The sequence below is a fragment of the Lycorma delicatula genome, chromosome 1 (assembly GCF_047948215.1).
Source record: "Lycorma delicatula isolate Av1 chromosome 1, ASM4794821v1, whole genome shotgun sequence".
Classification (NCBI taxonomy): domain Eukaryota; kingdom Metazoa; phylum Arthropoda; class Insecta; order Hemiptera; family Fulgoridae; genus Lycorma; species Lycorma delicatula.
The window spans coordinates 159,810,885-159,837,563 of NC_134455.1; the positions used below are offsets into that span (position 1 = coordinate 159,810,885).

The following is a 26,679-nucleotide window of genomic DNA, read 5'->3' on the forward strand; positions in this document are numbered from 1 at the left end:
ACCCATCTTGCACAAAATTTGTGGTAGCCTAGCTTCCATGAAACTTGTGGGAAACATAGAGAAAGCTCATTTATTGTGAATCGGCGGTTTTCACGAATCTTTTCGTCAACTTTGGAGACCAGATCGTCAGTCACAATGCTCGGACGTCCACTCATCTCTTTATCGTGAATGTTTGTTCGGCCATTTTTAAATTGAATGCACCACTTCATGACAGAACGTTTACTCATTACGTTGTTCCTGTACACTTCACACAGTTCCCGATGAATTTCTATTGGTTTTAAGTTTTTTGCCAACAAAAAACGAATCACAGACTGCACCTCACAACTGGCGGGATTTTCGATTGCAGCACACATTTCAAATTTGTATATAAAAAGATGGGCAGTACGGAGATGTTCCGGTTGTCACGGCTGGACGCTGACTGAGGTGCCGAGCACGAGCACACCAATGTATACGCGATTGGCATGCACCTGGCGGCGTCAGGTGGAAACGTTCCTTACTTTCTGAATAGCCCTCGTAGTTTAATTTGTTTTTTTTTTTTGTTAAATGTCTTTGTGAAAAAGCTTACAAGAAATAATTATTATAAATTTAAACAGCATAGTAAAATGGAATACATTCTCACAGAAGCATACTTATACGCTTATATTAAATATAGCATAATCTTAATGCATTTCATATGGAAAAAGTTTTCACTCGCAGATGAAAAACAGTGAATAATGATATTTTAACACTCATTTTACCCATGAATAAAAATATCTTATTGTCTCATGTCAGAATTTTTCATTATATTGAAAAGGTTATATGTATCTTCCACACTGCCAACAGATGATAATGATTTTTTTCCTTAAAAAAATAGAAATTAATTTCAGTTCGCCAAATTAAATGAATCTGACTGTTAGAAAAAGTGGGTTGTAATTAACCTCAAAAAAATTATATACCAGGTGGTATAATGGGTAGTGTTGTGTGTTTTTATGTCTACGTCGTACAATCATTCCTTCATATTTAATTTATCATGCTAAATTTACCAATAATCTTCATAAATATTTATTATACAGGCTATCATCACTACTATGAGGTAAGACATTGCTTAATTCACATGATTTCAATGATTTTTAAATATTGTATTTTTCAATGCTTGAAAGACCTGGATGTCTGTACACTTCCTTATTTTCATGATTTTTGTTGCATGCATCACATAAAGTCTGGTTTTGAAATAGTCCCAGACTCATACAACAATACTTTATCACATACAAAAATATACATTTATAACGTAATCATGTAAAAAATATTTTTACTCGCCTTTTAAGAGTAAAAAGAACAAGGTATAAGGGTTAGTTTACCAAAACTTATATGTCATAAAAACCCTGATATAAGTCATATGATGTAAGTAAAAAAATTTACTGAAATCATATTCACAAAAAAGGAAAAATTTTGTTCATGTCATATACATAACAGTTTCATGTATCTGTCATACAATAATACTGTATACATTACAAAAATAATTTATCCACTTCACAAAAGCTTTTTTGATTATCATAATCTACTTGACAGAAAAATGTCAACTCTCAGAATTCAACATCACTTGCACCACAATACACTTAATCTATTCATAAAATTCAATGTAATACAGTAGATAAATTCTATAATTATTACATAAATTACAAGTATATTTATTTAATTAATTAGTTATAATTACACAATTAAAAAGGAATTTTGTTTATCATTATTTCCAAAAGTGTAATGAATATAACTAATAAATTAATAATTACATATAATAATTTCATCAACAAATATATAATAATAAGGCCAGCTGATATGTTACTTCATACTACATACAATCTTCAACATTTTAACAAACCATCATGTCAGAAAAAAAATACAACAATTACTGGTTTAAGATGTAGGAAATCAGTTTAATTAGCTTTGCAATTATTTATGTCCCATAATTTTATGAATTATCAATATTAACCAACTGGCACCATACAAGTTTAACTTCTAACATTTCAAAGGGTTGTATTAAAAGTTCATGCTCAGGATTATTAAGTAACATATTAATATTCCAACACACAAAGATTACCATTCCATAACCAATGTTTTACATCTTTACTCTAAAACATAACACATTAATGTTACCAAACTAACAATAACAAGCTAATTGCTAGAAGAATTAATTCTTACAGATGAAAATAATATTTTCAATTAACTTAGCTTTGTGTAAATTCAGTCAACTATTAATCGATTATAAATAATAATATTCATATAAAAATATTTTATATCTTTGGAGAATAATACAATTTGAACGAAAATCTTATGTTGTGCATACATAAAATGACATATATATATATATATATATATATATATATATATATAAGTAATACATACAAAAAGGCAATTAGAAAATCAACAATATAAATAAAAATAATTTGCAAAACTGAGATAATAATTAAAACTTAAAATAAAATTATTTTAGTAACAGTTTATAAGAAGAAATAGCAGTAACACTTTTGCTATTTACTATTTACTACTCAGTAATTTACAGAATTACTGAAATTTATCAAACATATAAAAGGTATATGTTATTAAAAGCACTAAAAAAACATACGTAAAACTAAATTATAAAATAAGTATACGGTAATAGTTATAATTTTATGAAAACATGTTTCAACCTTTGGTATGTTAATCTTAGCTTATAATGTTTTGTTGTACTAAGAACACAAAAGAATAATTTAAGAACATAATTTACTACATAATTAGAGAATTAAAATAATGAAAACCGATAAAAATAAATAAGTCATTAAATAGTAAAACAGGACATCAAATGAGTAAAATAAATTGATTGCTTGTTTGAACAAATGAGAATGTTGAAAAAAGAGAAAATTATGATTTAATTAATTTCATAAAGAAAGAAACTAGTTAAAAAATGTTATTTCTGCAATTAAACATTATTTCACATAAAATATTCCCTTTATAAAGAGAAAACACACAAAAATTAAATATAATCACAGAATATAAACTATTATTTTAGATTTCAAGGAAAAAAAAGTAAAATTCAAATACTTTATATGTATTTGCCACTTTTCATGCACGCTTAAAAAAACTTGTGCTAATCAATTATAAAGTATTAATATTTATCCCAACCTAAACAAGATCATACTAATAAATTTCAGCTCTACTTCAGTCCCAAAAGTCTTATATCACTGCAAAAGATATAACAAAAATGTTTTAATCACTTACAATTTAATTTTAAATGTGATCTGATAATACTGCCAGGTAAATTCAATACCTAAAGTCATATGATATACTTATATATTTAATTTCTGAGATATATTTATCATTAATTGAGTGTTATAGGTTCTTACTACATAAGCAGTTATACACAGATGCCAATTTTATTAAAGTAATATAATTTTTTTTTATGAATAAACCTAATAATTCAGTATGGTGGCATGACTATTTATTTTTAATTTTGGTACAAAATATTTTTATAGATTTAGAGATAAGTAGCTTCATGAACTATTTAATGGCGTACATAAAATTGTTCAAGAAAAGAAAAGGAAACTGTGAATATATCCTGATTATAGTTCAAGAAATAGTTCTTGAAGAAAAAACAACATGAATAAATGCAAAATATTTTCAAATTTTCAAAAAATGTTTTTAAAATAAAAAAATGTGATAACATAAAGATTAATCAGATAGTAAATTGTGAGACTTGCTTTTATAAATGTGTATACGCGTAATAGTAAGAAGAATCCTTTTCACAGGTAACAGGAAAAGATTAAGCAAAAAAAATTATAAAATCATGCTTAACACATTTTTAAGTAAAATGACAATGAGGAAAGGTAAATATTTAAACATACTTAATTATAAATAAAAAATAAGTAAAAACAGAACTTGAAAAGGGCTTTTAAACAGAAAATTATAGAGTAGCACCATTATTATTAATGTCTATATTATTATCTTTTAAATAAAACTATCATTAAAAAAAGAAACACAGAACAATGGTAATACAGAAATGGTAATGGTAAGTTGGTCTGCATTTTATTATTAGCACAGAATTAAATAAACTTTGTTACATAAAAAAGTAAAGAATTATTTCAAGAAATGCATATAAAAAAGAATTAAATTAAAAAACAATATCTCCTGTAAACATTAATTTTGTTATTATCACACAAACATTAAATGTAATGTAATAACATGTATTTCATTAATATACAATAATCAATTTGTATACTTATGACTTACAGTAAAGTCACAAATTTAATATGAATCTATATATAAATTTTCAAAAACTGATCCCATTAAGGCATACTGTAAATCCAAATGTAAATTAAGCATTTCATTTTTGAAAGTCTTATCATACCAACTCGCAATAAAATTAATGATCGAATGGGGACTATCCTAGTAATTTTCTGTTAGTTTTTAATACGAACTGTATATGAGGCTCAAAGTTATAACAGAAATTTAGATCACTTAGTGTAATACAGTATCAAAAGATCTCTGTACTACTTCGTATATTATATCTGAAACAGTGTCAATCTACTCCAAGTTTAATGAGGCATGCTGTTCAATTTCATACTTGCTCATTCTTATGCTTATGTAAGGATCGATTGATGGAACTAGTAAATAAAACTATCTGACAATTATATATATATATATTTGTATTATGTCCTTGAGTATCAGGCAGGGACATAACATTATTCAGAATCCAAATTCCAGTTAGAAGCCATTATTGAGACATTACTGATAGTATAAAACATAACAGCAATGTGATCCTTTATTTTAAATACAGAAAGGTAAATGAATAACTACTGTACCTCATATTACTCCTAAATTTACAATATGCGCCACAGAAATAATTGAGAAACAAGGATCAAAAAAAAAAAATTGTATAGTATAATAAAATACTAAGACTTTAAAACTCTAATTATTATTACTTTTAATAATAATACAAATAAAAAATAAATATAATTTAAAAGTAGATATAAATTTATATTTTTATTTATTCTTACACAAGAAATACATATAATGAAGGAATAATTAATGCGTAATTATAAATACATAAATGTATACCAGCCCTTTTAATTTATCTAAATGAAATGCGATTCAGGTACTCCAAGCCATTACCACTTTCTTGAATGGTACAAATATAGCACAGTCTGGTTCACTGCAACAAAAAAATACTTCTAATTAATAAGGAACACAATAACTAGCATGTTACTGTACTGAAATTTATTCATTATTTAAGAATAAATAGATCCATTTTATGCTCCAAAGAAGATCACAATGCACAATTTTACCAAATATTTGTTGGTTAGTGAATTGTTTCTTTGTTTAGATCATATAGTATTTTAGTAAAAGTGTTATAAGCCATACGAGGAATAACGCAAGAGATAGAATATGATATAGTATCACAAAAAAGGAACTCAAAATGAATGGCTTATGGAAGAAGAGCAAGAAAATTTAGATAAAATTCTAAAGAATATGTATGAAAGCAGACTGTTAGAACAGCATTTAAATAGAAACATAATGACAGAACAAGGGGTATACCAAAAGAAATGGATGGAATGACTGAGCATGATGTGGACGAAAAATGTAAGGGCAGTACCAAATTATAGTGGAGGAATTGTGAATCTTTACTTACTGGAGCCTCTGCCATACAAATACTGTGTATAATTCATCTTGAGACATCAGGAAGAAGTATTTTTTACAAATTCACTCTTATTTCCTGTTTTTTTTTTTTTTTTTTTTTTACTTTTTTAGTTTGAGGGTATAATATTTGTCAACTATGAAAATTGTTCAAAAATACAATTTTTTAATTAAATTAAACTTACAGATTTAAAAAATAAACAAAATAAATTTAGGCTACTAGTGGGTCTCTAAATGTAGTAAAAAGGCTTTCCAGAAATTTAATTTAACAGAAAAAATTACGGGATAAAACATCTCAAGAAAAAATTGTTGTGGTCATAGCATATAAGTCTTCAGTAAAATCCTATCTGTATCTTTGTTGTATGCTTGTCTTCATACTCCAATTCTATGTACATGATTTTCCAAACTCTTTTGTCATCTCTTCTCTCTTAACAATCAACAAATTGCACAATATCACATAATTGAAAAATTCAGATAAAAATAAAATAAACACATGATTAACAACACTGCAATCAATTAGTTAAATAATGCAAAAAAATCTGATGTAGACACCACATGACTTCCTTGTACACCTATTAAATTAATTTACATATACACACTTTTTTAAAATGAAAAGTACATAAAATTTTATTTCATTAATAACTTCTGATATTTTTTCATGTATTTTTTTTTATTGTTATTATTGAATAATTATTTATTGTAAAAGTTTTTTTACAATCAAGAGGTTAATAATTAATAAATCAATATAAGGAGATGAAGTCTGATTCGAACCAATATTCTTGTTGTAAGATCCAAATATTTCATTAATTAAAATGTTATTCGGCTATAACTCTGGAACCAATGACAATAAGTACCACTTATGATAAATCGTTGAAAAGCTCTCAATGAGGGCTTTTTACTGCAGTTAAGAAAAAGTCCAAAATCCAAATTTTTGGATTTTGGGCTTTTTTGGACACTTTTCAGTCGATTGCAATCAAAAGGAGAGGTATACAAATAGATATTACAACAGTCCTAAATCCAAAATTTCAATATCCTAGGGCTAATCATTTTTGAGTTATGTGAGATACATACGTATATACAGACATCACACCGAAACTAATCAAAATGGATTCAGGATGGTCAAAATGGATATTTCCATTGAAACTGAAAACCAAAATTTTTTGCTATAACAATACTTCCGTTACTTCATACAAGGACGTAAAAACATATGATAAGCATAATTTCAAGCATTATTTTTATTTTTCAGTTTTTATAGATAGCCAATCAGAATAATCAACATCACAAACAGTAAATTAATGATAAATGACAGGAAATTATACTTTTATCATCCTCAATTTCCAGTTTGTAACTTTTTTTTACAGTTTAAATAATACAAAATATCTTAAAAATTCCAAAATGCTTGGCTGCCATAAAAAAGGATTCTGACTTAAATGACAAAAACTGTTTTAATCAGATTGATCTACAACTTTTTAATATTGCAAAAACAGCTTAACTCAAAAACCTTGGGTATAAAATAAAATACTTTTCACAAGTCAAAAATATGTGCTGACAAAATCTTTTAAACCATTCTCATTAAATAGAGATTTCTTTGTTTTCCTACTACTTTCTGTTATTGTCTGTGGCTTTTTAATAATATATTTTTTAACAATAATTCATTAAATTTACGATGAAATGCAATAAAATTCTATCTAAATTTTCATAAATAAATATTAACGTAAAAATTTAACTATAATTAGAAATGCAAGCAGTTTATGAGTATATTATACAAATATGATTCTATGTTTTATTGCTTTATTTAAATTAAAAAAAAACCAACAGTAAAGAGCTGCATAACTTCCTGGCTTCAATTACAGATTTTTATTTCAAATACACCATTGGGCATTTAATGATTATATTTTTACTTAAAATCAATCAAAACAATTATAAAATATACATAGAAGATTAATTTGGTAATTGATTTTAAATGACAGAGTCAGTAAAATATTTTAGAAATCAGTTTCTACAGAGAGTTCCTCTCTGTAGGAGAGGAACTCTCCTACACCTCTCCTTCACCAGAATATCTGGTGATATTTCACTTATTTGACAATATGACAATTATTTTAGGTACAGTTCTATCTTCTTGTTGGATCAGGACCAAAATTTAGCAGATGTTTTAATTTATGTTAAAGAATATTTTTTCTGAGTTTCATAAGCTTTTTGGTAATCCATTGTGCAAATATAAAACAAAACCAATGAAACAATTAAGCTAATTATATACTCACCCTTAAATCAGATCGACTTAAAATTTCAGTACTGCAAACAATTCAAATAATATTACTGCTGTTCCTAATTTCAAGTTCCTACCATGTCCTCATGAAAAAGTTGAAATTTTATAATGGCAGAGTAAATACCCACCCCCTTGCCTGATAAGCTTAAAATTTAATGCCATCAATTTCCCATGTATAAAAATATTTGAACCAAATTTCAAGTTTTAATGTCCAAACAGTTCAGAGACATTTATCAGAGTATACAGCCACCATATACAAACATATGGTTGTAAGTAACGCATACACCCTTCCAGAGTTTTCCATGGGTCTTTTTTATATATTTCAGTTAAAAGAGGTTATGAAATCTAGTGCAGCAGATATACAGGAATTGACCAAAATTAAGGGACTGATACATGACATCAAAATAAACAAAACAAATCCACTTCACCTTCCTTCTGTCTGTCATTTTGTTTTTTCAATAAAAAAAATCTTAAGATCTTAAGAACAGATTCAGATATTTTAATAAAATTTGGAATGCATGTACTCAATCAACATCTACAAAAAAAATATGTTTGAAAATTTTACCTCTGAAAATTTCAAAATGGCAACCATTAAAAGTTCTTAATTGATAGCTTTCAAATAGTTTTTAATTAATAAATATTAATTATTATTAATATTATTTTTAACAACATTATTAACATTATTATTGAATAATGTTTATTGCATAAAATGTTAAGCCTTTTATTGTGAGCAAAACGACCTTATTTGCTCAAATCAATTCATAAAAAGCTGAGATAACACGAAGACCATTTGGCAGTGAACGCGCAAATTCGAGTTTCGATGTCAGGCCAGCGTATCAAGTATGATCAAGTTCAAAAGTACCTCGGGTACTTCTCGGGTTGTTTCTTGATGAGAAACAGCAATTTAAGAAGCACCTTCAATATGTCGTGGAGAAGGCCTGTAATGCCTTCTTTGGTATTCAACATGTGGTCAATCCTGATTGGAGTCTTAAAGTTATGACCCCAATATCATTCTGTACAAGAGCATCCTGTTCAAGGGTGTGTGCGAGGCTATAATGCTATGTGTGGCACCTGTTTGGGCAAATAGGCTAAAATATAAAAAGGACATATATTGAGGGCCTTATATTGTTAATGGTAACAGGTGGTTACCATACTATTTCACGGGAGGCAATCTTGGTCGTTGCAGACATAAAACAGATAGCTTTGATTGCGTCTGAGAAACAACAGCGTTATGTTGCTGAGAAGTCTGGTGAGTTGACTTCAGATAAAATTTGAGAGATTGAAAAATATGGCAATGCCTTGTGGCAGGCTAGGTGGGCGTTATACACATGATTTATTTCCAAATGTTAATGGTTTGCAGGACGCCTCTAGGGTACACCCTAATAAATCTGTGATGCAATTTCTTTCCAACCATGGTTCTTTCAGGAACAGACTGCAGAAATTTTACCTGGTTGATTCTGGGATGTGTCCTCAATGTGGACAACTGGATGATGCTTACCATGTCCTTTATGAATGCTGTCCTTATGAGTTGATGCGTACAGAGACCATCAGTCAGCTTAATCTTCACGGATTAGCGTTGGATCTCCTGTAAACTGGAGAAGCCAGGCCAAATGGGCAAATCGTGAAGAACTTCATAGTCTATTTAGCAAAAGAAAGGATTGCTGAGGGGATATAGAAGCCCGCTTGGATTTTTCCCTTACTTTTACTTTTGTTACTGTTCTGTTTTCAGTTATGCTTTGTTTTGATTTTGTCTTTCTTGTTTTGTTTTACTGTTGTTACATTGTTCATGTTTTTGTTTTGTGTTGTGTGTTTAACTCACTTATACCTATTCAGGTAGGTAGTTCAGTTCCTTCACTGTCATCTATTCAGTCTTGTTTAAGACTTGGTTGATGTGTTTTGTTTAAGTTCTCTATAGGCAGTAGTACACCAATGGGAATGTTGCTTGTGGCATCTGCATTGATGACATCCTAGCTGAGGCATACTGAAATATTTCATATACCGAGATTTTGAGGATGACCTGTCTGGTAAACCCCATAAAGGCTAGGTACAGGGGGGTGGTGGAGTGGGTAGGGTGTCTTCCCCTATGGGGCGATGATGTTCTTAAGATAAAAATTTTTATTGAAAAAACATAAAATGGTAGAGAGAAAATGAAGTGAGACATAACATTTAACCACATGAACTTTATTGATATTCAGAATCAATTCCTTAATTTTGGGCAACATCTCCCACACACTTATCCCAGGAGACACTTGTTTTCTACAATCACTATATAAAAATTACACAAACTAACCCTCCCCTTTTTTTGTTTTATTCTCAATGTAACGCTATCAATGCTTTTCATGTTGAAATGTTTTGAGCCATTTTTGAAAAATTCTAAGATGAACTTCAACAGTACAGAAAAATTAATAAAAAGATAGGCCAAAAAATGTACTTACTTCTTCCCATTCTTTTTTACCTTTTTGTTTATTTAAAACGTCAACGTTTGCAAAAACCCTGATATCCAAAATTTTGTTCAATTGCTACACTTTACCTGTTATAGTGCTGCAACAGCAGTAGAACTACAGACAGGAAAATAAAGTGAATCCTCGTTGTAGTATCTTTTTTTTTTGTTCTAATATCAAAAACTGTTCATTTGAAGTAACAAAAATTCCATAATACCATAAATAAACCAAAAGTGTGGGCAGCAGTTTTTGGGCAGCTACTGTCATGCAACAACACATCTTTTGACATTAGTTCTTAGTGCATGCTTAGAAGTGCAGACTTAGATCTGTCAAGCAGCATCTCACTCTAACAATCACCATTTAATGATGAGTTATTTCCAGATTCATCTTGTATAAACTTTACTAAAGACAAGTTTAGTGTGAATAAATTTGTAGATAGAATCATGACTAATCAGTGTATTTTAATCTGTAACGTCTAGAACAGTCACTCATCTGTCTTAAAAAAACCATGTCAGTCTCTCTCTCTCTCTCTCTCTCTCTCTCACACACACATACACACACTCTCAATGTTAATGTCACTAGTGGCTGAGGATGGACCTCCAGTTTTTTCTTCATGCAAACAATATGTCAACAATCTTTTAATTTTTCAATCTGTTCACAGACACTCTGTTGCAGCAAAGCACTGTTCCTATATTTAGCTGAATTTTGCTGTATTTAGATGTATTTTGGCACCTTCTGACCACAAAAAAACCAGTCTCTAGTGTTCATTAGTACAAACAGAAACCAGAGCAGCACAGCATCATACTTCAACTAATCTAGTAATAGCTGACCTTTGCAGCAGTTATCATGTGAAGTTCTCACTTATCAATGCACAAAGCACACAACATGCTAACATATCTCTAAAAACAAGTACATAAATTATCCTCAGTGTAAAACTAGACCATATGAGAAAGGAAAAGAATTTTTGTCTCTTTTAACTAAACATATTTAACAATATTAAATATTTATCTTTTTTCTAGAATCATCATTCAGCTGTTTTGTTTTATGCTAATCTTTCAGTCTGGTCTACACCAAACTTTTAAACCTTAACACACTTACTACAGTCTCCTACATCTTGATTATCTGTTTTATATTTTTCAATATTTGTCTGTATCTACAACGTTTACCTTCTATTTGTACCTCTATCACCAAATTAAATAAACTTGAATGTCTTAATAAATGGGGCCCACCATTTGTTTAACAAATATATAGTTCATCTGACAAAATAGCAATTGATACAAAAGTGAGTGTATAATTTTACTAAAACCAATAAGGGGCATCATTATTAAAAAATTATAATTTTAAAGGAATTTTTCAACAGAAAAATGTATTTCAAATGAAAAGAATTTTTTTTTTAAATATCTGTTACTGTAATTTTCAATATTTTAAGGTATTCTATAAATTTTGATCCTAAAAGATGGCTTTAGAATGACATAAAACTAATATAGATTGCTGTTATTTTTTTAGTTTTAATTGAATTAATATTCCACTGACCTCCATGGTGGAGTGGTAATGTCTCAGTCTTTCATCCATAGGTCCCGAATTCAAATCCCAGTCAGTTAGACATGGCATTTTTCATACACTACAAAATTTAATTTCCTATCCCACAGACAAGCTTTGAGCCTATGTGATGAGATAAAAAAAATTAATATAAATGCAAATTAATTCAATTAAAATTAAAACCACTTACCAATCAAAATAACGCCTTCCATCAAAAGTTCCATCTGAATTTCCTTCACCATGTGGTAACTGTACACCAACAAAAGTATCTGTCTGACCTGCCACAGGTCCAATATATCGAATACGACCAACAATGACTTTTCCTTCACTACTGATTACTTTAACCCAGTAATCTAATTTCAAATCCCTTGGCACCTTAGCAAGAAATGGCTGTGCAGACTTTGGAGGTTCAAACTCTGTAAAAAAATTAAAAGATTATCTTTTTAAAAATTACATTTTTATTAAAAATAGATGATAAACTTAAAAATTAAAATTAAGAACAAATAAATTACAAAATAAATTCATAGCAAAACCTTGTCGAGAGGAACCAGGCTGATTGGATATATATCAGAACATGAAAGTTTAGATAAATAGAGAGATGTATAAAGAATAAATACTACAGAAGAAGAGAAGGACTAGAACATAAAACAGAGAATGCAGTAATTATTGCTGTGACTGAAACATAAGCAAAGAACAGAAAGTAACAATAAAAATCAAACTACTACTAAGAATAACAATTAAATTACTGGTAACTCAAAAATTATTATTAATTTGCAATAAAAGATAAAGTGTAAAAATATTTAAATTAATAATTTTATTATAAAATATAAAGTATGTTTAGTCCTAAATCCCAAATAAAAATCACTTAATTTATCTGTAAACGAATAATAAATACTAATATAATAAATAGGTTGGGTTCAAAAAACAGTACTTTTTCAAGAGTAACTTGGCCTGAATCCAGACAAATCCACAATTAAAATTTGCATTTATAGAGGTTAAAACTACTATTACTAAGTAAAATATGAAAATATATTTAATCAGCACCAATTCAATTAATCCCTATTTTCAAGGATTGCATGAATTAGAGAAAAAAGAATATTACTTACAACTTATCAACAATAACTAAAAACTTTTTTTGTTTTTAATAAATGTTCAATTAATCTAATGCCAGAAAAAAACAAAGTGAAAAAAGGACCACCAGGTGTATAAAAATACATCACAGCAATCAGTGTAAACCAACACACCCTAATTCATACTAACCTCTGACTGGATCAGGATCTGAATGTCGGCGTGCACTAAAATGACGCTGGTGATGGTGGTGGTGATGATGCCTGGAACGGTGTCGTGCACTTCCAGCACCACCACTTGACAAATGATAAAAATCACTACCAGTCATCATTGAATCGATTGATCTTCGAAGGAATTCTTCAGACTCATCTATAAGGGAATCAGTAGAATCCTCACCGCTATCTAAATCAACAGTCAGTCGTAAGTCAGGTAACGATCGGCCTGGACGACGAATTACTGAATCTGAAACATTGAATAAAGAACTTTTTTGTTCCCATCAAGTTAAATATTAATACAGATATAACCCAATCAGAATATGATGCAAAAATTAAAATACGGGTCTTGTAAGTTCTAGCAATATATTTTTAAATAGACACCAATAAAAAAAAATGGATCTTGCAACCTTCCAATAAGCATTATTCTCCCATAATTCTTCAAAATACTTTGAAAGAGAATTTAATAAATTTTAATACTACTACAATATAATGGTTATGTACAATGCGTTTTAATTAAAATAAAATAATGCATATTGTATACCTAAAACTTATAATGTTAGAAAGTTATTATTTTAAACATTACAGCTGTTTAACTGATATAATAACAAAGATGATTTAAAAAGAACTTCATTATTTATTATACTATGACCATTAAAACTCATTAAGTAATGAGAAGAAATTAGGATGATCTAAAATTTGCGATCAATTAAACAGTATAATAAATATGATGTATGTTTTTTGATAAATTAAACAGAGAATTATTTCCTGATATACCAATGAAAGATAATGTATTTGGATGTTGGTTCGTAACTGTGAATTCTAGAAAGGCTGTATGTACTGTTTTTCCCAAATAAGGTTACAAACTCTTTTTCAAAGTCATATGAATGACTTTAGGTATTTTACCATTGAAAATATTATTGAATATTTTTGAAACTATAGTAATTTTTGGGCCACAGAATCAGCTGCCATAAGAAAACAAAAAACCACCAATAGTAACTCAAAAATTATTATAAATTTGTAATAAGTGATATAGTGCAAAAATGTTTGAAATTAATAATTTGGTATGAATAAAGAAACAGCATGGTCAGGTAGTACTTATGGGTACAAGGAGAAAATTAAAATTTTTTTGTGCGACTATTTTCAAACTTCTTTTTTTTTGTTTAAGAACATAATATATTTTATTTTAAGAATCTTTGTTATAACTTAATAGTATTACAGTAGCTTATGATTTCAAATTAGGATCGTATCATGAGATAAGATGTCTTGTCAAGTGTAAGTCTAGTATTAATATCAGTTTATTATTTTTTTTATTTGTTGGTTTTCAATCTAAAATTTACAAAATGCATAAATTATATTTATTACACAAAGGATGCTTCCTACATCCTTTATCTCATGAAGGAGTTCAAATATAATTATAAAGATATAAACTAATAAAAATAGATTCATTCTATTACTTTAAATAAATTACAGCATTTACTTTATACTCTTATCCACTACTAATACAGAAATTTTCATCAAAATGTTTGTATAATAATTCACTCGGTAATTAGAAGATTCAGCAGTCTTAATGAATACAATCATTTCCTCAATTAATCTTCCCGCATCACTGGCACTTGCTACATATTAAAAGTAACAGAATGTTATAAAATATAAAATACTGAAGTGAGAATTCATTGTCTCCAATATACCCAATATGTATGTTCTGCAATCACAGATTCATATTATTGTTTAGACATGATTTTATTCTCAGCTACTAAATTACTTTTACAATATAATCAATAAGCAACTGTTTTTTTGTTTATTTTTTTATAACAGATACTGAAAATGTACTTGACCTGCAATAACATGGCAACAAAGTAAGATAAAAAAGAAGTTAATATATTTAGTCATTAAAATACAATTGTCAAATTAATTGGAAAGTGGCTAAGTATGAGTATCATAAATACTGATAAAACATCAATTTTATTTCTTAGCAAGTTTGGATATTTGAAACACTACTACAAATGATCAGTATCAGTTTATTGAATTTTACTATGTGACTTTGACAAGACTGAAATTGAAAAATGTTTATTTAAATTATTACAAGCAATCCTTATTAAATCTAATAATGACAGCAACAACTAGTCTGTCTAACAACTACACATATTTCAGAATAAAACATATGAAGGTAAAAATCAGGATTTCAAGTGATATAAAAAACTCATAATATCTATTACAATAATATCATTATATCTCACAATAAAATTAACAACTTTACTATATGTAGATATAATTATATTAAATACCTTGAAAAGTGACTTTGTTCTTTGTTCTAGTAGTAGCAGATACTGCTTGTCCACAAGAAGAGATGAAACGAGAGTCAGATCGTCTAGGATTGCAAGATTCTGGTCGCCCATATGAAAATGACGAGTCTGTTCTATTAAGTGGAATGCTACAAGACCTACGACAATGAGTCGGTGATGAAGGTACAGACCAATTTGGCCGTGATGTAACTGAACCCCAATAAGTATCTGTTGAAGATGTAGATGGTCGCATTGAATGTCGTCTCTTTGTGCCATCAACAAGATCAATGGCAGATGGTGAATGCATGGAAGTGGCTGAACTATGATAACATTCCCAACTTGACTGACGATGGCTACAATCACAGGGAGACCACGGAGCCCTGCTTAAGTAACTGGGAGACATAACACTATCAGGGTTTTTCATATACGAAAAAGCTCTTGGATAGTTTTTGCATAAAACTGAAGCATTTATGGCTTCATTACAAAGATGATCAGCACTTCTAGAAAGTTCAGGAACCATACTGGTAAAATTAATATCAGATAATAATACACGTCTTGCTTCTTGAGTTTTCTCACAAAGTTTCAGTGAATGTTTACGTGGTGGTGGAGACTGAACTGGGAGAGCAAACTTTGAAGGAAGAGTAGTAAAATTGTGTGATACTTTATGTGCAAGATAACTCTCTGACCTCCAGTGAGCTGGTAAAGCAGTTATATCAGTCTGGGCTTCAGATTCTTGTTTTGTTGAATTGTTTTCAACAAGAATTGGTCGCATAGTTTTAGGACTTTTTGTTACATTCTGAGAAAATTTTACAGCAACAGGTCTAGGACTACCAGGAGCACCATCTACCAACTGACTCTTACTTCCAGTTAAAGCTTCTCTATGGATAATTGGTCTATAAGGTGTTGGGTTAGGGAGAGTATTTCTTCTTGCCTGATCTATAATGACAGAATCATTTTCATCAACAACACCGCATTTGGAAATGTCTGTTTCTACCAAAACAGAATGTGTTGTCCACATTTTTTTCAACCGATCACACTTATCCTGAGTCCCTTTCTGCCATCCTTCAGTTTCAGCTATTGACACTAGATCTTCCTGAAATTCACTGAGTTCCTTAGTATCCTCAGTGGTGAAAATCAATTCAATATCATCCAATTCCTCTGATTCTTCAGATTCACCTTTCATTATCTTAGGTGTAGTACTAGTATCTGCACTTGATAATGACTGATCTCCTTCCTCCAGCAATTTTTTTTCTCCATCTTCATGATCTCCAACAAAAACATCATCAATTCCAGTAACATCATCATCACAAACAACTCCACCACCTTCATCACTAGTTCCATCATTTTTGTTTTCATCACCATTTTGCAGAGATTTTACAATCCCATCAGGTTTATCTCCTTTTTCAGGCTCCATTGAAGTAGATGAATTAACTAATAATAAAGGAGAAGAATTTATACTAAACAGGCTACTAATATTTCCATGACTAGAAGATATCACTCTTTGTCTTAGTATATGGTTTTCTAATGATAATTTCTCAATAGTACTAGTATAAACTGCTGGATCAACTTTAGATTGGAACTGCAATCTTAATGAGTGCAACTCAGCTCTAGATTGTTCAAGGGCAGTTCTCAATGATACTACAGTCTGATGAAGAGCCCTCACAGTTTCCAAACTGTTAATGGTTGTTGCCACTGCCATTGCAGATGCTGAAGCTGCTGTTTTTGAATTGTTGTCTGGTGTCGATGCTGGTAAAAGGACATCATGATGCACCTGTCCTCTGGTCCCTCTAGTCCCCAAATCCATTTATTGATAATACTTTTCATGACTATTAATAAATATGACAATTCTCAATGAATGACTACAAATCACTGATCTCTTAATGAAATAAAATGGTTATAATAAAAAAAAATGGTAACTAATGTAGGCCAAAAGTTTCAGTTCTGTTATTTCAGTTTATAATAACAAAACTCCTGTATTGTATTTACAATATTACCAAGTTGTATTCATGGTAGAATTCCAACACTTTGTTTTGATTTAATTTTACATAGCTGAAAAACAAACAAAAAATAACAATAATAATTTAAACTTTAAAATCAAATGTCTTTTATTAATAAAGAAACTCAAACAACTGTCAATTACCACTAAACATTATTAAGTTAGTATAATTTTCAGTAAATTCTTGTTATAAACAAGAAATTACTGAAAATTATTACATGTATAATGTATACAGTGTATACATTACACATTGTTGTTTTGCTATATATATTTATTATGCAATACATTCATTCATAAAATAAATGTTTATATTAAGAAAAATTGAACATGATCAAGTCAAATAAATTAGATATTTCATAGTATCATTATGAACTCCTAGCTTGTACGAGTACATATTATCTTGATCACAGTGATCATTATACTAATTATTATTAATTATAATGAATTTCATTCATTAATCTTAATTACAAATTTACTATCTGTACTACATTAATATTTGCTTCTGAACAAAAAGGACAATTACTACTATAGATTTTGTTAATTTTTATAAATTACTTACTAACCAAACATCTAGGTTAAATTTTCAAATTGGACTTCCCAAGATCTTAGAAATAATTACTAATTACTCAAAAATAACTACTTCACTTACATAGTTAATTAGTAATACACTTTTGAGATAAACATACAGTAAGTCATAGTATTAATAAAATTTTTAGTACTGATTTTATAAAGTAATAATGTTATTAACTGATAGAAAATATAATGAATTTATTTTCAATATCTGGCTTTTAACAATATCAATATAATCAATTAAAATTACTAAGGCTAATATAATATTTTTCAAACTTTTAATGATCATTTTTTAATTTGTATTCTTTAGGAGTATATTATATAATAATTGTAAATTTAATTAACAACATAAAACAATAGTGGCATAATTATAAAGTGACTTAATATGTATTAATTCTGTTTACATGATACAATCAACAAAGAAAACACATACTATATTTCATTTAATAATTTTCAATACAATAGGCTGTGATCATGTTACAAATAAATTTTAAAAATCGACATACTAATGTATCATATAATAATGTAATTTACTTATTGCATGTAATATGTATTATGTAATACCCAGTGCATATTATCCCAGTTACTAAAGAAAACTGAAGTTTTATTGCATAACAATTTAAATAATTTCCAATCATAGCCCAAAGAAAAGTAGAAACATAATCATAAAGTCTTATAAAGTCAATAAATCTTTATCAATATTAAAAAAAAAAATACGTTAAATTCATCAAAAACATGTAAAAACAAAGAAAATAAGAAATTCCCTACTTCTCTATACTTTCAAAGGCAATTTTATTTAAAGGAAAATTTCTTTCAAGGATGAATGATGACAATGTCAATTATTTTTCCTTTTTTTAACAGTTATAGTTTTTCCTTATATATTCAGACAGGATTGACTCATTTTTTTATGCACCTTTATATAATGAATTATGGATATGTTATAGATGCCATTTAATTTTCATTACAAGTGGTCAAGCTGTTTGGTAAACATGATCACATGCCTCTTGTATCTCAAAATTTTATTAAAAGGGTAGAATAATTGTTTATATAATCCTCTACTGGTTTATTTACATTCTCCAATGTTCCACTTTATTTTTCTCTTAAGTTGCATCCTATTGAAGGAAAAACCCTCAGTTACCATAATTTTTTTTTATATGTAAGCAATTTTCAGCTGTTTAACTTTAATAAAACAATTTTGTAAAATACAAAATTCATTTTTACTCTCTTCTAATCTCAGGTAGCTTCAAACAATTATTTCAATGATTGTAAGGATTTAAAAAAAATTACTCACCTCCAGTAATTTTAAAGTATATATATATTTATTTATTTATATATATAGTTTTTAATTTTATAGAAATATTTTTTTTACATTATCAAAAAATGTTTCTTAATACGAGGGTTATTTTTTTCAAGGTCCGATTGGTCACGAAATTAAAACCACAGTGAAAATAATTTTTTTTTATATTTAACAAGTACTTACATAGTTACGCTACTTCTCTATATAGTTGCCACTCCTAATTTAGACATTTTTTGCAGCGTGGTACCAACTTTCCAATACCTTCGTCATAGAACGGAGCGGCCTGTGTTTTCAGCCATGTTTCTATGCTAGTCTGCAGCTCAATGGCTGTGCCAAAATGTTGTCTTCCTAGCCAGCGTTTCATGTGAGCAAAGAGGTGAAAATCGGATGGAGCCAAATTCGGGCTGTATGGTGGGTGATTAAACACTTCCCAAAAAAAAACGCTACAGGAGCTTCTTTGTTACAGCTGCAGTGTGCGGCTGAGCATTGTCATGGAGAAAGACAATGCCTGATGACAACATTCCTCTCCGCTTATTCTGAATTGCCCTTTGTAGATGTTGAAGAGTCACGCAGTATGAGGCTGCAGTGATGGTCATGCCACGTTCCATGAATTCCACCAAGAGAACTCCATTCCGGTCCCAGAACACAGTAGCCATACACTTTCTGTTGGAGAAGGTTCGCTTGAACTTCTTTGGTTTACTGGGAGAATGAGAATGCATCCACTGTTTGTTTTGTTCATTTGTTTCTTCAGTTTCGAAATGGACCCATGTCTCATCCCCTGTGACAATTTTGTTTAAAAAATCTTCTCCTTCATTGTGGTAGCGCTAGAGAAACGTTAGGGAGGCGTCCATTCTCACTGTTTTGTGATGGTCAGACAGCATCTTGGGAATCCATCTAGCACACAGTTTGCGGTACTGAAGTCTCTCGCTCACAATGATGTAGAGAGCTGACCATGAAATTTCAGGAAACGAATCACTCAATACAGAAATTGTGAACAGACGATTTTCTCGAATTACCTCATCCACTCGCTCAACGAGATCATCGGTTGACACTCGCTTCCTTCCCTGACCTCCTGCATCATGAACATCTGTATGTCCTGCTTTAAAGTTCCTGCACCATTGTCACACTTTGCTGTCACTCATTTAAGTTTCACCGTACACATTACTTATTCGTCTATGAATTTCAGCTGCATTACACCCCTCAGCCTGAAGAAATCGAATTACCGCACGCACTTCACACTTGGCGGGAAATGCTATTGTTGTAGACATGTTTACGTGCTAGCTGTGTGTTCAGAACTAAACGAAGTGACGCGGCGTGATTGAAGGACATACTAGAGACGCTGTGCAACACATATGCGCAAAGATTCGACTGATTTTTACGCGGGTTTTTATTTTGCGACCAATCGGGCCTTGAAAAAAATAACCCTTGTAATATCTTTACATATAACATTTTTATTTTAATTAATTTTTTACTTTCTAATATATCTTTTTTATTCATTTTTAGAACTGGAATAAATGTTTACTGGATATTTTTCTTGGAGATGGAAACAAATTTACATATTTGCCAAGAATAATTAAACTAAGGATGCCCTGGAACCTGACTTTTTAGATTCTGGTATCCACATTATGAAGAGACTAGATTAATCAAACCTACAACTCCAGAACCAACAATGGGGAAGACGGTAACAAGGAAAAAAGAGTCGTGTCAACCACATGAATAGGTAAATAAAGTGGTAAATAAATCAGTAGTAGCAAGCTAAAAAGTAGCTAAGAATCAATCCATTGTATGAAAATTAAAACATAAAATAATTTGTTTTCGTAACTTAGATAATCTAACTTACGGAAAATGAAAAACTTATTCTTTACCATATGAAATACAACCACAGCATATGAATCTAAGCTAATAATATAATTTATTCTATCAAAAGAAAATTTTTTTTTTCCTAAAATAAATTTTAGTTTTATCACAAACTATAATACATTTCATATAGAATATAAATTTTTAAGCTGCCACAGTATAAAAGAGACTTTTCAATATTCTATGAAGATTATCAAGAATTAATCAAATAACATTCCATAAATTGAAACTACTATGAACACTGTTCTCTTAACAAGACATCCCAGCAGTTATCAGAAGAAATTTAAGAACCCTAAAATTATACGTTGATAAGTGAAAGATAAAAAAAGAATGCTAATGCTACAAACTAGTTGGTAAGTGGTTAATATCACTGATCTCTCTTTTTTCTGTTAAGCCTCCAGAACCATTGTAACTTATTACTTCAGAGGATTATATATATGAATGTAAATGAAGTGTTGTCCTGTACAGTCTCAGGTCAACCATTCCTGAGATATGTGGTTAATTGAAACCAAACCACCAAAGAACAACTGTATCCACGATCTAATATTCAAATCCGTATAAGAGTAACTGCCTTTATTAGGTTTTGAACCTTAGAACTCTCAACTTCAAAATCAGCTGATTTGCAATGATGAGTTAACAACTAGACCAGCCCGGTTCTTTTAAAAATTCACCAGATAAGTTTTGTTATGTTTTGTGGATTTTTTTTTTTGTATTAAAGTCCAAAGTACATCTGTAACAGAATAAATGAAAAAAATCCTACTTTTTGTAGTTCCCAAATAGGTTGTAAATTTCTGGAAAGAGATAAAAATTGGGCTCCTCATGTTTGTTGTATGATCTGTAATGTGACTACTTCAATGGATCTCAACAAAATCTCTATTTCCTTTTGCAATCCCTATGTTAACATGTCTACAATTGAGTATCCTAATGTGTCATGTGCTCTTAAACCAATTCCTCATGGAATTGGAATTGGAATTGGCTTACCAAAACCAACTCTACCATTGAAGTGGGATATTCACATTTCAGAGCTTAGTGACAAGAGATAATACACAAACTGATGAAAATTACGCATCTTTAAGAGTGCACTTGTGATCCCACTTAGTTCTCAGATATCCAGTGAACTCCATCTTATTCATCACAATAAATAAAATGATTTGTTACATGACTTGGGCCAACAAGATAACAGACTCAACTTCTCAGCTCTAAACTGAAAGAGCGGAATCTGTTGCCAGATGGAACAAGTGGTACATGATAAACAATACATTAAGAAATTCTGCTTTCTCAGTGTTTTATAAAATTGAAGGTTCTTTTTATATATGTTTTGACATCAATGGATTAATGATTGAAGTAGGAGTAAACAAAAACCATAATGGCCTTTTTATTGATTTATCTAAACATAATCTAAAAGAAGTTTTATTCACATGAAAAAAGTCACCAATACCAGTTTCAGTGAAAGAAACATGTGATATCAAGTTTATCATTCTGAATACAATCTAGTTCAGTTTATGGCAAGTCTGTGGTGATTGAAGGTCATAACTTTATTAATGGCCTTCAAGATGTGCTCACAAAATATTGTTTTTTATATTTATAAGATAACAGAGCAACAAATAAGCATTTATAACAGATTAGCCACAGAAAACGTTTTGTATGCCACTCTTGTTGTACCAAATCTTCTTCCTCCACATCATATAAAGTTAGGATTGATAAAAACTTTTATAAAAGCCATGGATAATGAGGTGAAACCTTCAAACATTTTAGAGAATAAAATATTAGGACCATGAAGATTTGATAATAAAACCACTGGGTTTCAATAATGGTTGATTATTATTATTAGTAAAAAAAAAATATTTGACTCCACATAAATGGAAAAAACAAAAATGTTATCATACTTAAGATTGTTAACATTATTCTGTTATTTTCTCTTTACAAAGCCCCTTATGTAGTTGATAAAAATGGATTTCATAATTAATAAAAATGGTGCTTATAAAAAAAGCACATTCTGAGTTTTATGTCACTTTTATAACACAATACTGTTCATAACAAAGAAAGGTAAATGTGTTAAAGCTTTTTTCTAATATTTTTTACTTTCCACTGCAAAATCAATTAAAAATGTTTACCCTAAATGTGCTGGGTTTCCAACACTCTTATTCTGTTTAGCCTCTGGAACCACTGTTAAAGTAATACTTCAGAGGATGATATGTATGAATGTAAATGAAGTGTAGTCTTGCACAATCTCAGGTCTACCATTCCCAAGATGTGTGGTTAACTGAAATCCAACCACCAAAGAACACCGGTATCCATGATTTAATATTCAAATCCATATAAAAGCAACTGCCCCTACTAGGATTTGAACCCCAGAACTCTCGACTTCAAAATCAGCTGATTTGCAATGATGAGTTCACCACTATATCAACCTAGGCGGGTTTGGGTTTCTAACTACAAAATTGCATACCCCAGATTTAATATCCATTAAATGTTATAATAATTACATATTTCAGCATTCATCAGTTAAATAAAAGGTTGACTAAAAAAAAAGGGTTAACTTTGTAATATAAATTATGTACAAGTGACATAGAAAAACAATGAAAAAATGTAGAACTTCTTTGTTCTAATCAATTTATCACTTTTATAGCATTTACAGAGAACTGAGAATATTAAAATAACACAAAAATAAGGGGTTCAAAAAAATGAAATGATTACAACGAACAAAAAGTGATGCAATGAACCATAGTAATCTGTTTATTTAACAGAATGTTTTTAAAATATAAGGTAAATGTTTAATAATTAAAAATCATAAGCTAAATGATTCAACCTTAAATTACATGGTTATTATTTATTCAAAGAGTCTAGTTCATACTAATAAATTGTGAGAAGCATTCTCTTCAATGGGATGACTGGTGGTGCTATTAATAAAAGCATCAAAAGTACAAAAGTAACTCCACTGAAGATGGTGCTGCTTACCAGAATCAAAAGGTTCTTTGGAATAACAATTCCAAGTTATCTGAAATAGTCATTTTAATAACTTTAAACATTATCACCATTTGTCATGTTGTTTAACAAACAATGAGGAAATTCTAAATAAAGAAGCCTAGAAAAAAAATATGGAACAATAGATGAATGATTAACAGATAGATCATTTTCCAAACATGTATATCAAAAAAGAAAAATGAGTAATAGGAATCAGTAGTGTAATACTACTACGCTGACATTGTGTGCCACACGATATTACATACAGCTTTAAAAAAATGTTAACGCAACTGGAGTAAACATAATAGTAAAATATAAAACTGACCAATTTGCCAACTACAAAATTGCACATGCCAGATTTAATACCAATTAAATGTTATAATAATCACACATTTGAGCATTCTTTTAAATTTATTTAATTATCATGCAAAAAAATAAGTAATAGTTCCTAAAAGGATCACGATAAAATCAGTATAGCATTCAATTATGATAATCATGAAACCAAAACCTATACACAATCCAAAAAATTATGAATGTATCAAATTAGTAATTTAGATAAAGTAATAAACAAGTTTTTTATAACCTTAAATGACTGGAATAAATTTTTTTTAGTTTTAGTTGACATACGGGAATCAATTAAGATGAAGTAATTATTAAATTCCCTACATCCCATAAAAAGAAAAACAATTTTCGTGTAATCTCAAAACACATTCTAATGATTCAGATGAAGTCATATTATATAGGTCGTTTTGCTTTATATTAAGCAAAAGTAAACTTTTTATGAGAAATTCCAAATACAGAGAAATTAAAAAATGAATCCAAAAATGGTAGGAAGCCACCCTTGAAAACTCCAACGATTACAATTCATTAAAAAAAATAATCTTCTTCAACGTCATCTAGTTTTTCTATAAAGCGGATTTCATTTATGAGAAATTTTTCAAAAAATTTACCTTTAAGACAGACTTGGCTTGCAACAATTGTCAGGTTAGCGTGGACGGCTAATTTAGTTGAGAAGACAGGACGGTCTTTGTTCAATAATAAATAAAATCTTCAGGGTATTGATAAAATAAGAGATAGACATTGTTACCACATACAGATAATAATTAAACTATAACACCACTAATAACTATTGATGACTATAAAGCAAGTTTAAACGCTGCTTGTTAGTACCGTACGTTTTACATTACAGACGTGAACATCAACATACCTCGCCTATCACACTTCTGCAGACGACATAAACCATATGCAGTGGTGCCAGAGCAGACTACTACGCATATATATTTACGGAAAAATATTGTACATTTTATCGAAATTAGATTTTAGATAAATTTATGATAGAATTAAATCAGAAAACAAAATTCCATAAACTGCAAAACGGAGAAATATTTTTGTGTTCAATTGCCATAAATTACTGTGTTGACAGAAATCTGATTCAACATAAAAATAATATATATTTTTATATTAACTGCACCGGTTGCAAGTTAATTACAAACTTATGGATGATGAAATTAGAAAATAGAGTTTGTAAGTCATGGCTATTGCAATTGAAACGCAAAAGCCATTAAGTTACGAGTAAATTTGCAAATTATAGTATTAGTATACAGAATATTGCTCAGTGGCGTTAAAAAGAACTACTAAATATGGTTGGTCAATCGTCTCACTAATGCGATGACACACTTTTCCTGACATTTAAATTAATTTTTGATGTAAACAAATTATATTTCTTACTGAAGGCTCGTTTCGCTTGTGCTATTCGGCATTTTATATCGCTCCTGCTTCGTCCATCTTTAGTAATTCTACTTCCCAAATAACAAAATTTTTCTACCTCCATAATCTTTTCTCCTCATATTTTCACATTCAGTGGTCCATCTTTGTTATTTCTACTACATTTCATTACTTTTGTTTTGTTCTTGTTTATTTTCATGCAATAGTTCTTTCTTACTTCTTCTTACTTCATCTATGCCGTTCATTGTTTCTTCTAAATCCTTTTTACTCTCGGCTAGAATTACTATATCATCAGCAAATCGTAGCATCTTTATCTTTTCACCTTGTACTGTTACTCCGAATCTAAATTGTTCTTTAACATCATTAACTGCTAGTTCCATGTAAAGATTAAAAAGTAACGGAGATAGGGAACATCCTTGTCGGACTCCCTTTCTTATTACGGCTTCTTTCTTATGTTCTTCAGTTGTTACTGTTGCTGTTTGGTTCCTGTACATGTTAGCAATTGTTCTTCTATCTCTGTATTTGAACCCTAATTTTTTTAAAATGCTGAACATTTTATTCAAGTCTACGTTATCGAATGCCTTTTCTAGGTCTATAAACGCCAAGTATGTTGGTTTGTTTTTCTTTAATCTTCCTTCTACTATTAATCTGAGGCCTAAAATTGCTTCCCTTGTCCCTATACTTTTCCTGAAACCAAATTGGTCTTCTCCTAACACTTCTTCCACTCTCCTCTCAATTCTTCTGTATAGAATTCTAGTTAAGATTTTTGATGCATGACTAGTTAAACTAATTGTTCTGTATTCTTCACATTTATCT

At 29.6% G+C, this 26,679-nt stretch overlaps 1 protein-coding gene across 3 annotated transcripts; it reads right to left on the reverse strand.

The window, feature by feature from the left end:
- Positions 1–3,919: 3,919 nt before the first annotated feature.
- LOC142324781 (uncharacterized) lies at positions 3,920–25,372 on the reverse strand. 3 transcript variants are annotated; one of them, XM_075365776.1, is made up of 5 exons: positions 25,346–25,372; positions 15,458–17,503; positions 13,150–13,419; positions 12,080–12,305; positions 3,920–5,161 (listed from the first exon to the last, which is right to left on the reverse strand). In XM_075365776.1, the coding sequence occupies exons 2-5, from the start codon at positions 17,256–17,258 to the stop codon at positions 5,101–5,103; spliced, it is 2,358 nt and encodes a 785-aa protein (XP_075221891.1). In that variant the 5' UTR covers positions 17,259–17,503; positions 25,346–25,372; the 3' UTR covers positions 3,920–5,100. The 3 variants fall into 3 exon arrangements, with proteins under 3 accessions (XP_075221891.1, XP_075221881.1, XP_075221900.1); XM_075365766.1 differs by having other exon boundaries at positions 25,089–25,366; XM_075365785.1 differs by lacking the exon at positions 3,920–5,161 and adding an exon at positions 5,854–6,070 and having other exon boundaries at positions 25,089–25,366.
- Between the last annotated feature and the right edge of the window lie 1,307 nt (positions 25,373–26,679).